The 13481-nt window shown below is 36.3% G+C and overlaps 1 protein-coding gene across 5 annotated transcripts in view; it reads right to left on the bottom strand.

Annotated features, from left to right (window-relative positions):
- Window positions 1–2034: 2034 nt before the first annotated feature.
- SLC30A4 (solute carrier family 30 member 4) overlaps window positions 2035–13481 on the bottom strand; it is a 31146-nt gene continuing 19699 nt past the window's right edge. For 3 of the 5 annotated variants that reach the window (XR_007152813.1, XR_007152811.1, XR_007152812.1), the window contains 6 exons: window positions 11638–11791; window positions 9978–10176; window positions 8974–9079; window positions 7727–7861; window positions 2637–7124; window positions 2035–2291 (listed from right to left, as the gene is read on the bottom strand). Coding sequence is in view for 1 of the 5 variants with exons in the window: in XM_047861731.1 (XP_047717687.1) it covers window positions 6970–7124; window positions 7727–7861; window positions 8974–9079; window positions 9978–10176; window positions 11638–11791 (749 nt within the window). In the remaining 4 variants the exon portion in view is untranslated. Of the gene's footprint in view, window positions 2292–2318; window positions 7125–7726; window positions 7862–8973; window positions 9080–9977; window positions 10177–11637; window positions 11792–13481 lie in introns of those variants that run through there. The other 2 variants (XR_007152814.1, XM_047861731.1) reach the window with 2 other exon arrangements.

Genomic DNA, 13481 nt, shown 5'->3' with positions numbered 1-13481 from the left:
AGATATCCACTACAATCACTGTCCTGAGGCAAGTGTCCCTGTAACCATTTATGTTGTTAGGATTCCTCTGGGGAGGAAGTAGAAGAAAGAATAATGAGGGAGGGTGGGAGCAGATCTTCAATCCTAGGAAAGTCAAGGGAACAGAGGTGGTCTGTCTTGCTTTCAGGTTGGCTTTGCGTTCATGGGGTCTCTGAAAATTTCCATTAAAAAAAAAAATCCTACTTTCTTCCCAAGAAATAGTTCAGTATATTTTGTAGAAAAACCAACTCACACACATTTTCCCCATGGCGCCAGCATTTTGTTAAAGTTAACAAAAGTGTTAAAAAAACAAAAAACAAAAAACACCAAAACCCAAAACACACCAAAACCCCACAAACCAATATGCAGAAGCTGGCAAGTAAAACAAACGGGAATTTCAAGTCAAACCAGAACAAATTTTTGAAAAGTTCACAGAAGGAATTTGGTAACTTACAAAGTATCATCTTCATGTTTATTGGCCAAACTTTATGTTCTGTAAAAGTCACATAGAGCCTTAAACCAGAATTCTGCCTGAAAATTTCACTGAGGCTGGATTTTTAAAGCTCCTAATCTTAAACACATGATTTACGTAAAGATGATATTTAGTCAGAAGGCTTCATACTTCCTATTTATGCTTAGGTATATTCTAGCTTAAAGAAAATTACTATATCATAGCTGGAATTATAACCAAAAATATTATCCAACTAATACATAAAATAAAATGGGAAGTTTGGCATAAGTAAGAGTTTGTAAGTCTAATTTATAATTTATTATAAAGTAAATTCGAATTCATTTTGGCATCTGACAAAGACGAAAAAAATGACACATCAAAATAGATATACAGCTAGGTAAGTAATCAAATTATATGTTAACATCTCACTACTATAACTTACCTAAAACTATATTTTATTACTATTTTCAAAAATAGAGGAGTCTTTCTCTAGGTGACTGGGAAACTTTAAAGAACATGTTACTTTTATTTTTATTTATTTTTTTAAATTTTTTTTAACGTTTTTATTTATTTTTGAGACAGAGAGAGACAGAGCATGAATGGGGGAGGGGCAGAGAGAGAAGGAGACACAGAATCGGAAGCAGGCTCCAGGCTCTGAGCCATCAGCCCAGAGCCCAACGCGGGGCTTGAACTCACAGACCGTGAGATCGTGACCTGAGCCGAAGTCGGATGCTTAACCTACTGAGCCACCCAGGCGCCCCAAGAACATGTTATTTTTAAAGCCCAATAACCAAATTTCGTCTTAGCAGATAAAATGGTATTTTTCATTCGTGAGCGCCCATTTGGCACAAGCTGCATAGGGTACTCAACACACATAGGGTACTTTAACGCATGTTTGTTAAAGTTCTAAGAAATATTATATAATTCAGTGTTTTAGCCACTGAGATCTACATACTTGGTTTGAGAAGCATTCTCATCTTTAAGATACCATAATACTGAAATTGGGACATCTCAGAGAATTGGTTCAGTAGGTTGGACATTTTCTTTATTTTTTGTCATAACTTAAGTGAAAATTAAAAAATCCAGTAAACCTGTATATTGAAAAGTATTCTGAAATGATCCTGGTGTTAGGGGGTAGAAAACTGCTTTGCTAGTAAACTTAGAGAGTATATGGCACATAGACGGTGTTTGAAATCCTGCTCCTCTTCTCCTCTATCTCTGCCTCAAACTTCCGAGGAAGACAGACAAAAGAAAAAAAGGTAAGGGAGGGGAAGAAGCTTTGACAGCGCAGGTGGCCTTCAGACTGGCCAGTCACAGAAACTTCCGAGCAGGCTCCAGAAAAGCCTGCCGCATCCATCTGCGCTGTTAAGAGCCTTGAAACCATACGACAGTGTATACCAAGGGCGGGCAAACTTCGCCTACAAATGGTCAGACAGTAAATATTTTATATCTGTCCCAACTACTCAACTCTGCCACCGTGGCACGAAAGCAGCCACAGGTAACCATACGTGATGAAATGAGTGTGGCTGTGTTTGAGGAATACTTTATTTACACTGAAGTTTAAAGTTCAACGTAATTTTCACATATCATTCTTCTGATTTTTTTTTTTTAACCATTAAAAAATACAAAAACCATTTTCAGCTCCATGGGCAACGCAAAACGGGCTGCAGGCCAGACTCGGCCCATGAGGCACAGTGTGCTGACCCCCCCCTGTCTGTACCATCGGAGGGTCACCAGGTCATTCCTCTCAGACTTCACAAAGGCCCTCACCAATCTTACTTTCACGGGAGCATCTCTTTCCTTTCTGCCATTGTTGCTGGGCCTGCAGGAATATTAAAAGCGACTTGTAGAAAAAGTTATAGATTCTTTTAATAGCTCTTTTTTTCTTTATCTGGAAGGTTTTTCCCAGGTTTAGTTCTTAAACACCTTAAACAGGGCATTACAGTCTGAGTTTATAAAACTAGGTTATCATCTATTTTCCAATGCTTTTTAAGATTATTACTATGTTTTAAGGTCTGCTATTGCTCAATAAAGCAGCCCAGAAATTTCAGGATTATATATTTTCATTTTTTAATAAACCACACGGCAAAACAATACTTTATTTAATAAATGTATAGGAAATTACAATTTGAAAATTGCAAATACAGTACATATACATATACTATACCTTGATCTTAAATTATATGGAGAAACACCAGCTTCAAAATCTTCCTAAAATCAATCGTATGCAAAATACTTGGTTTCTGAAAGGGCAAATGGAAAAGTATATACAATTTCTTAAACTGTGATATGGCTTAATAACATATATTTTTAGAGAAGCATAAGCTTTCCAAATATAAGGTATCTTCCAGGTGCAAAGCTGACATACTGGCCATTTCAATTTTTCAGAATATACTTAACTTCAATATTTAAATTGATGCTGTCATAGATGTAATTGGGAAAGTCTCCGTAAATGTTTTCCAGTCTTACCAAAAATCAGAAAATATTGGTCTTTACAATACGATCGGAAGAATAACGTAACAGAGTAAACCCTTTGTAAGCAGGAATTCAAGGATTGGATGGCCTGAACGCACATACACAATTCAATACTGAGGAATTCCCACGACAATTTCTTCTAATTTGCGGGCTCCTACGAACGTAACAAAAAATATCCCTGATTGGTGAGCTGTAAAACAAATCTGATGTCCTTTCCAGCAAGATTCCCGTGGCAGATCTGTAGTTAGAGTTTGCAAATCACGTTTTGGTTAGAGACAAAAAAAACTTAATCATTTGGAAATCAGACTCACCTCCCCTCAACACAGCATATAGCAAGGTGTCACTATTCTTTGGGACTAATACTCAACTGGCTCATGAGCTAAGCTTGGTTTAAAAAGAAACCAAGCCAAAGGAACTAATCTTACATCTATTAACACATTCTGTAACTTTAAATTTACTATATGTAAGGTAGAGTCAACAGGAAAATTGCCTAAAATCTTATTCCAACGGGGCTCAGATTCTGTAAAAACACACCTTATTCATTATGGTGAACCAATTCACATAAATTCATAAAAAGAAAATAAATTTACCTCATTGTGCTTGTTTCAAAAGTGAATGACTATCTCTTCTAAAGTGGTGAGAGTAGTTGTTTAAGAAACACAATCCAGTCTTATTAGAGAGAATCTTCATTTATGGTTGTATAGTGTAGTCTATTTCTATCATACTTATACTGTAAAGTTCAGTGTCCAAGAGAAATCTGGATCAAGAACAATCAGCTGTTTAAAAAAAGGGTTCTTCCTCACGAAGAAAAAGTTTATAAGTGGTGCTTTGTTTCTGAAAGATGGTTTTCCTCACATTTAAACAAAAGGGAAGCTCATGTATCTGATCTTGCCTGTGTCTATTCTGGGAAAATTCTACTAAAAACAAACACTGTCAGTGAGGACACCTGGGTTCAAGACACAGAACCAGAACACTGAGACTTTTAAGAGCAGGAAACTTAGTTTTAGAAAATGGAAATAAAGTACCCAAACTTGAAACGAAAACAGTAAAATAAGAGAGCCTGTGATTTGGCAAACAATACTGACAGGAGCTGCAAGCTGCGAAAATCTGGGCTCACATTACACAAGGCACAGCTAATGGGAAGTGTATGTGGGAATTCTATTTGAAATGGTTCTACATTTCAAAGCTCTCTGAAAGATGCCCTATTCAACTATATTCCTCACATTAGGTTTGTAAGGCAGCATGGTCGTTAATGAAAAATAGGTCTTTTCCTAAAATAAATCAAAATGCTGCCTCTGGCCAGAGTTTTGACAGGTTTATATATACAAGTAACTCTGATTATTTGCAAATGTTAATTAAAATACATCAAACTGGGGGCACCTGGGTGCATGAGTTGATTAACTGTCCAATTCTTGATGTCAGCTCAGGTCTCGATCTCAGGGATGGGAGTTCAAGCCTGGCACTGGGCTCCATGCTTTGTGGAGCTTACTTAAAAAAAACAAACAAAAAAAACATCACACTGAAGAACTGCCCAGTTTTTAGGTTGTGATCTGTTTTCTCAGTGCAAAATTAACAATGCAAAGTGTTTATCCAAAATTACCCAGTGCCTGTGTCAGGACAGTGGAGAACTCTTCCTGTGAGAGCTGAGGGGTGTGACTCAGGGTTGCAGCTCAGCAGGGTAGGGACAGACCCAAGGCTCTGTGGCTTCCGTCGTTGTGCAGTCCCTGGCCCTAACTGCTAAGTTCAAGTTCACATCGTCCTGTGTGGGTTTTGTCAAGTTACAAAAAGTGAAATCTATCAATTTTCAATCTCAGCCCCAGGAAAGCACAAGTACAAAATGTGTAGTCCTTGCTACAAAAGACAAAGCACAGGGAATTTCATGTGTACCTCACTTAAACAAAGCACACTCACTAAAATTTACAAAAGTTTTCACTGTTTCTGCATTTTACAAAAAATCCTTTTCAATCCTCAAATGAATTTCAGACTGTTTTATCACATAACTTTTTCAAGGAACAGGTTGATATGAAAAGTAAGATATGCCTATTTAGGATAAAGGAAAGTTTACAAGAAACAAGCTCAGTGGACACATGGGAAACACCTGCAAATACAGGGAAAGCCATTAGCATACAATGCATGTTCTTTTCCTTTCTCTTGCTAGGTACCCAAAGTCCGTAATGCCAAGATGTCCACTGAAATGCTTCTCATTTATTCTTATTTGCCTTCCACATTTAAGAGAATTTTGACTTAAACTATGTATGTACTACTCAAATTTTTGAAAAATTCAAATCATTTTAAATGGATTCACAGCAAGAACCGCATAAGGTTAATTTTCAATTCAATAAACACTGGGTTTTACTAGATACCATTAACCCTCATCAACCCTTTTTTGGGGGATACCATCAACTCTTAATCATCTTTTAGGGAACTTCAGGTTTTATCTTAGGTTTACTTACAGTGAGGTACTTGGTAGAAACACGAAATCTGTTTCCTCTCCTTCTTTGATATTGTAAGTCATCTGCATGTTTATCTAGGCTTCTAATTCACAACTTGCCTAGTAATTGTACTCTGATTCTCTGAGAACCTCAAGAACCATATCCATTCTTGGTTAAGAAACTGTCCCTGTGAAAATAGACTTCTAAAGTGCATAAAGATAATCACAAAACCAACAGTTGCAAAATGAAACCTGATTATTCACAGCTACCCCTTTAACACAACTGGTACCAATTAGGTTGCATTTGGTTTGGAAAGTTTCAGGTTTAGCCTCCCTACAACACAGATTGAATGTCCATCCCAATTCCTGTGTTTCAAACAACACAAATACAAGGTCAAAAACCCTTGATGTTTTCTTTCTTTTTAAATGTCTTCTCCCTATCTCTCTGGGCATTTCTGCTATGGTATTATTGGAAAACCTCAAAATTATATCTTAGGGTTTCTGGAGTCCGTGGAGAATCCCTAACCCATATCATCAAACAAATTCTCTCTGGAGGAATGTGGTTAATCTACATGTGAAAGATAGGCATTACAAACTGAACCACAGCTCTCCAGAGTTTTACCCTGAAGGGGCACAGACTAACTGGTATGGAGGCAGGAAGCAAGGTACCAAGCACACTTTCAGTTCTTACAAGGACAGAGGATCATTGTTTACATTTTGCAGTCTCCTGCTATTCTTAAGATAATTCCATGAAGAATAAAAGTGACTGCAGGAAGACTTAAATCTGACATTCCACACTCCATCCTCACTCCTATATTTTAAATCACCATATAGTAATTTAAGATTAACTTCTGCCATTTAGAATAGTATTGAAAATATTTCCTAAATATTCCTAATGACAGTGACCACCACAACATGTAAAGATTTGGTTCTGATTAAGATTACAAATAACCAAAATGATAACTTTGAGATTCAAAACCCTGTAACATCTGGAAAAAGTTGTTTATAAAGTATAACTATAACAATAACATTATTTGTGAAATAAAACATTTCTGAAACACTTAGGAATACATGCTTATTCCACTATCTGGATAATTTCTAGTATTCTCTGAAATCTGTTGAGAAATAATTTCTGTAAAAACATAACTGGGTGTCAAATTCCAGAAGCTGGCTGTCAAGATTACCTAATAAAAAAAAAAATCAGTTTTCCAGCACTAGCTTGATAAAAAATGGTCCTTAAAAAGGATTTTTAAATGCAAATACTGAATTCTTGATGCTCCCTTTAAGACATGTACTCTGTCACAGTTAGTGAAATGTGGTCTTGGATTGTCTTCTTTGAGGTATCCGTAGAGTCACGTCTCATTCTATAAATAGTGTTTTGGAAACATCTTCATCTGAAAACCATGGTGAAGTCTCCTTTTACCATTAAACAGAAAGTAGCACTCTCAGGCTAGAGTGATTGTTTTGAGAGACAGGTGCTTGATATGGACACAGCTGTCAGGGATTCCATTTTCTCTTTCAGGTGTGCACATTTATTGCTCTCAGGTCTGTGACTGCAGGATAAATAAGGCAGTGGTCCCCAAAACATATAAAATTAGGAACTGGAACTCTGACAATGTGCACAAGTTCTGTCCACTTCTTGCCTGTAACTCTGAAGCTGAATAGTACATTTATACATGCCAAATGTGTTCAATAACACATGCTTTGCTTTGGACTGTACTTCTTCCCATTTAGATGAACTTCCAGGAACTGCAATGTCAAGAAAATATCATTACTATTCATTGTACAAAGTTACAATGACACAGGGAAATAACAAATTTCATATACAGTGAACCTATTTTTATTAGTTTGATTTCTCCCCTCTTGAAGCTCCTCTCTTGGAGAAGCACACCGGCTTAAAAAGCCAGGATGGCTTGTCATTATTCCAATCCCTCTAGTCCACTCTCAGAGAAAGAATACTGGACATCAGTTGCAAGTCTTCTGTACTTTTAAAAAAAATAAACCACATGCATGTATTATTTTGGTAAACAAAAAGCATCAATCTGTGAAATGACCTAAAGAAATAAAAACAGATCCAGCTTTTCTTATGTAGAAATACAGCATGGTAGAGACACTTCATGCTTTAATCTGAAAGCAAAAATCAATTTGTAATGTCTCATCTTAAAGAGATTGAAAATTATTGCTCGGCTGCCATTATTGATCTGCAACTCACCTTTTGAAAAGTCTGAACCCTCCCTTAAAGCAAATCTTTCCAGCAGAAACAATTTTCCTACTTATTTAAAAGCAAAAATGTTAAATTCAATTCCAAAGACAAAGTCCACCAATCCCAGGATTTACCGTCAGCAACATACTTAGCTGTATGTGTACTATGGCAGTAGGTTTTCCTGAAGTGAGAGACCAGATATTTAAATCTTCCACTGAATATACATCTTCTATTTTCATCAAGGCTTCTTTGATGTAGTCTACATTCAAATGGCTTGGTACACCTATTAGTTTAGAATATATCATTTATAAGTAAAGTTTATTTGGGGGAAAAAGTTATACATAACTGATAGAATTTTTTTTTCCAAAGAACTCAAATGGCTTTACCAAATTCAGATTAAATGAATACTTTAAAATATCTTAATATTTTAAGACAAGGATGCACCTGGGTGGCTCAGTTGGTTAAGCATCCAAGTCTTGATTTTGGCTCAGGTTATGATCCCACATGAGATTGAGCCCCACGATGGGTTGGGTGCTGTCTCTCTCTCTCTGCCCCTCCCCCACCTGCGCTTGGCACACGTGTACATGTACTCTCTCTCTCAAAATAAATCAACTTAAAAATATATATATCAAACCTGAATACTTCATTTAACAAATAAGCTAGGATAGAGGCACCTGGTGGTTTAGTCAGTTAAGTGTCTGACTCTTGATTTTGGCTCAGGTCATGATCTCACAGTTCATGGGTTCGAGCCCTGCTGATAGCACAGAGCCTGCTTGGGATTCTGTGTCTCCCTCTCTCTCTGCCCTTCCGCAGCTTGCACTCTCATGCTGTCTCTCTCAAAAATAAACAAACATTAAAAAAAAAAAGCCAGGATAGACAGAAAAAAAATGAAAAAAAGGGAACATCCAATGATAATGAACGTACTGTTGAAAATATAGGCATATACTTAATATAAGTAGGGATGTAGGAAATATAACAAAATAGCAAGTTAAATGGGAATTAAGGAATTAATAAGTAAACCAGTAGACATAATTGTATTAAGACTCGAAAGAGTTGCATCTTTGTCCTAGCTCCATAGTTTATTTATTAGCAGCATTATCTTAATTAAGCAAGTTATGTTACCCCTCTGAACCTCAATTTCCTTGTTGGTAAATAGGGATAATAATGTCTACCTTACCTACCTTTCTCAGTGATTATAAGGATCGAATAGGTAACAGATGGGAGAGCACATCAATTCTTATATTTTATATACACATAAAGTGGTGTTACTATAACCTATAAGCATCTGTAAAAAGAAAAGACAGGACTCCTACCTACCCTAGAGTGCCCCGCCCACCCCCAATCTGATTTAGGGAAGTAATAAACCCACAACGGGGGATATTAGTGAGATCTTACCTTCTAGTATTATAACTATTGTGTCCCATATGATACGAAATGTTGTGAAAGCCACAAGTAATGAAAATACATATGTACAGATGGGATCGGCAATCTTGTATTCTGGCTGAAAGGTGACAGAGCAAAATTGTATGATTAAGTACAGACTGACATAAAACAGACTATAAAGCAAAACAAGCCATACTCTGTCCCCATGTCCTCCATTCTTTAGCTGCCTTTGCCAGGACAGAAGAATACCTTTAAATTTAGATACTGTGACTCTTTCCTGGATTGTTTAAATACCTTTCCTCGTAAGACCTATTTCCAGAGGTTTAATCATTTGTTCTACTGCTTTCCTCTGTGCCTTCCCTAAATCTTCCAACCAGAACCAGAGAATATCAGAGCTCAAACGAGTTTTAGCAGCCACTTATCTGATCTAGAGGGGTTCCTGGATGGCTCAGTTGGTTGTCTGACTCTTGATTTTAGCTCAGGTCATGATCTCATGGTCATGGGATAGTGCCCTGCGTCAGGCTCTGTGCTGAGTGAGGAGACTGAGTTTCTCGCTCACTTGCTCTCTCTCTCTCTCATTGCCCTTCCCCTACTCGTGCACGTGTGTGCCTGTGTGCACTCTCTCAAAATAAATAAACCTAATAAATAAGAGTTTAGAGTTAAGGGACTTACTTGCTCAATACTTGCTCAAAGTATTAATGGCAGAGCCAAGACTAGAACAGAAATCTCTGGATTTCTAGTCCAGCACACATGCCAGTACCTAGCAGTTCAGAGACAAGGCTTAAACTTGAGTGAAGGTGGTGCTGAAGCCAGCTACAGATTGTTACTCTGTAAAATGATACTACTGTGTTTAGTGTTAGCAAAAGAGCTATACTGGTGGCTCAGTTAAGCTTCCCTAAATGCAAAATGAGTAAGACTAGCTTTGGTGTCCAATATACTGATAAAAGACAATTACGTTTAGTTTTAATATTGAAATTAAGTATATTTTAAAATAGAAAAATTAGCAATCCTATTACCTTGAATCGTATGATGTATGCAGCTATTAGTACACCAACACTCTGTACCAAATCCCCCAAGGCATGTACAAATGCAGCTCTCACTGCTAGGCTGTCCTGCCCATGGTTGTGTCTGCATCCAGAACCTACGGTAGGAGAATTCGAAGGCAGAGAGTGGGAATGGGCGTGGTGACCAGACTGGTTCAATAGAAACCCCATTCTGTCAAAAATAAAAGAAAACATTATTATTCTTCCTAGCAGTATTGATAAAAAAATTTATTGCTAATCAGACACTAATGAGACAACATGGAACTCATTCATTTAATATATATCTGAGCACCTATTGCGTAGCAGGTACTATTCTAGGTGCTAGGGTCAAAACAGTGAATCAGACAGACCTATCCCTATCCCCATGCTAGCAGTAGAAGCTCTACTAGCTTCTGTTCTAGTAGAGAAGGCAGAGAATTCAACAAATCAATACAGAAAATACTGCCAGGCAATGCAACTATTCTGAAGAAAAGTAAGGCACTTCGAGGGATGGAGAGTGCTAGGGTCGGGGGTCGGGGGGTGGTCGGTCAGACAATGTCTCTCTGAGATTCCTTCTCAGCAGAGACTCGAATCAAGTCAAGAAGCAGGTGGTGGTGAAAGGGTGGTTCTAGGCAGAAGGAATACCAGGGCAAAGGCCTTTGTATGAAAATGTGCTCTACGTGTTTCAAAAAAGCAAGATAACCATTGTTGCTAAAGTGAGCAAGAATGCTAGGATATGAGTTAGAGAGGTACACAGGATCTTATCAAAAAGGTGATGGTAAGGATTTTGATTTTATTTTAAGTAGGAATGGAAGCCAGGGCAGGGATTGGCAAACCATGGTCTGTAAAGCGTATGTGGCCCAATGCCCGGTTTTGTACACAAAGTTTTACTGGGACACAGCCATGCTCATTTGTTTATATATTACACGTTGCTGCTTTTGTTCTGTAACAGCAGAGTTGAGCAGCTGCAAAAGAGACTGCATGGCTCTCAAAGCCTAAAATATTTACTGTCTGGCCCTTTACAAGAAAGTTTGCTGACTGCTGATCCAAATGATTAAGTATAAACCTAAAAATTTCATAATTCTTAGGGAAAAAAGCTTGTAGTTAAAAATATTAATACAAAAGTATTATAAAATAAAAGTTAAAAAAAACTTTGTCCCACTTAAATTCCTCATTGTTGGTCAAACTTCAGCATAATTGAGCAAACTAGTGAGGAATTTATAATTCCAAGTGTTTTATTAGCATAAGAAAAATTACATATTTAACATATATAATTTTAAAATACATAAAAATACCACTGCACATTACTGAATGCATGTATAAAAATCTCTCAGTTCACAGTACTTAAAAATATCGATGTGAAAACAATATAGAGTGTGTGACACCTTAATGTCCAAACCCAAAGAATATTCAACACCAAGAATGAATGAACCCAAATGTAAACTAGGGACACCGTGTGGTGATGTGCTCATGTTGGTTCATCAACTGTAACACATGCATAACTCTGCTGAAGGATGCTGATAATGCTGAAGCCACACATGTTTGAAGGCAGGGGATATATGGGAAATCTCTATGCCTTCTGCTCAATTTTTGCTGTGAACCTAAAACTAGTCTAAAAAATAAAGCTATTACATTAAAAAAAAATAGAGCTTACATTACATTAACAGCAACTCCAACAGCTGCAGTGATGAGCATTATATCTCCATTTATTTCATATTTCATATGGATAGTTCTTTGGACAGCTTCATATAGGAGGAATCCCATAAGTATATACACCAAGAGCACACTAATCATAGCTGATAAAACCTCTGGAGGGAAAAATATAAAAAAGTGATATATCTGTGTGTTGTTACACTTCATACAAACTGAACACTTCACAATCTTTTATTTATATCTTTCCTCTAAAGAGACAAAAACACTGTATCATTTCTGTCATGTTATTTTCCTTATTTAAAATGTGTTTAGTAGTTTTCTCTGGATCTTCCACTAATTCATTCCCAGCACTCTCCACCTTTCCCTCATCTCTTTAGGGTCCAAACTGTGTATATTTAACAGAACATACACATGGTAAAAACTGAAAAACTGAGAAAAAATTATTTCTAACATACATGATCACAGACTACTTCCTAATAGAAGACTACACTTACAAATCACTACCAAAGTGAACAACCCATAACAAAAATGTGTAAAGGACACAAATATTAACACATAGAAAATTAACAGAAATGACCAACTTATCATAATACAAGAAGTTCAAATAAGAATATGATTGTGTTTTGTCATTTACTAAACACATAAAGATGAAAAAGTTTTGATCTTACTAACCAGAGTTAGCAAGGATATACTGGTGGACGTATCGAGTGGAACTATCTTTTTGGAGAGTTTATAAAATGAATCAATATTTAAAATGCATGTATTCCTTGATTCAAGGAATCTATTCAATAGAACGAACACATGATATGTATGCAAATACATGTATCTACATGGTTCTTCACTGTAACCTCACTAGTATCAAAAAATATCTGGAGACATCTTAAATGTCCACCAATCAGGAACTTACTGGATGAAGTATGATATATCCATATACTGGAATATCATAAAGCCATTTATGTTTAAAAAGACAAGGAAAAAAAAAGAAAAATGAGTATTAGGCAAGTTGATAATCACAAGAAAGACAACAAAGTGTTACATCTAGGAAGTGGGGCTAGAAGCTTGGAGAACTTATTTTTCATTTTATTCTTTTCAGTAAGGTTTTAAGTTTTACCACAGATATGTATTACCTTTAAAGAAAAACAATTAGACATAAAACAATAAGACATTCAACTATTCGTGAATACAATTTGACGCAGAAATTCTTCTTGCAATGATATACACATTCATGCTAATTGAGTTGCACATGTGCAAAATGAGATGTTATGAAGCTGTTCATCAGGCACTGTATATAACAGCAAGCAACTGAAAACAATAAAGTGATTAGTAGGGGCCTTGTAACACGAAATAATATGCAGCTGCTCTTTATGTTCTGATAAGGAGTAATCTCTAAGATACAGTGTTACATAAAAAAAGCAAAGTACACAAGAGTGCATATGGTATGTTACTATGTGAAAAGAAAAAAGAATATATAATAATATCTGTACATGTAATCTCTTAAAGGATATATAAAATATTGACAAAAAACTGGTTATGAAAAGAATGGGTGGCTGGGAGACAGGGATGACTGCACTATATATGCTTTTATATCATATAAACTTTTTACCATGTGAGTATACAGTAGAAATAATTTTATAGCTTTTCAAGATAACACAAATAGGGCAATGGGAAGTACTTACATTTTTAAATAATTAACCAACATTATAATATAAAACAACTGTTGATAATCAAAACAATAAAAGCAAGAAAATACTTGTGAAGAAAATTTTTCCTTTAGAGAAACCAGGCAATCTTGTTAAAGGTAAAACAATCTGGGAAACTGTTATCTGAGTCAACTCATTGCTCAAA

The sequence above is a fragment of the Prionailurus viverrinus genome, chromosome B3 (genome assembly GCF_022837055.1).
Source record: "Prionailurus viverrinus isolate Anna chromosome B3, UM_Priviv_1.0, whole genome shotgun sequence".
Classification (NCBI taxonomy): Eukaryota; Metazoa; Chordata; class Mammalia; order Carnivora; family Felidae; genus Prionailurus; species Prionailurus viverrinus.
Note: the sequence above shows the minus strand (reverse complement) of the source record. Positions and strands in the feature narration are given on the sequence as shown.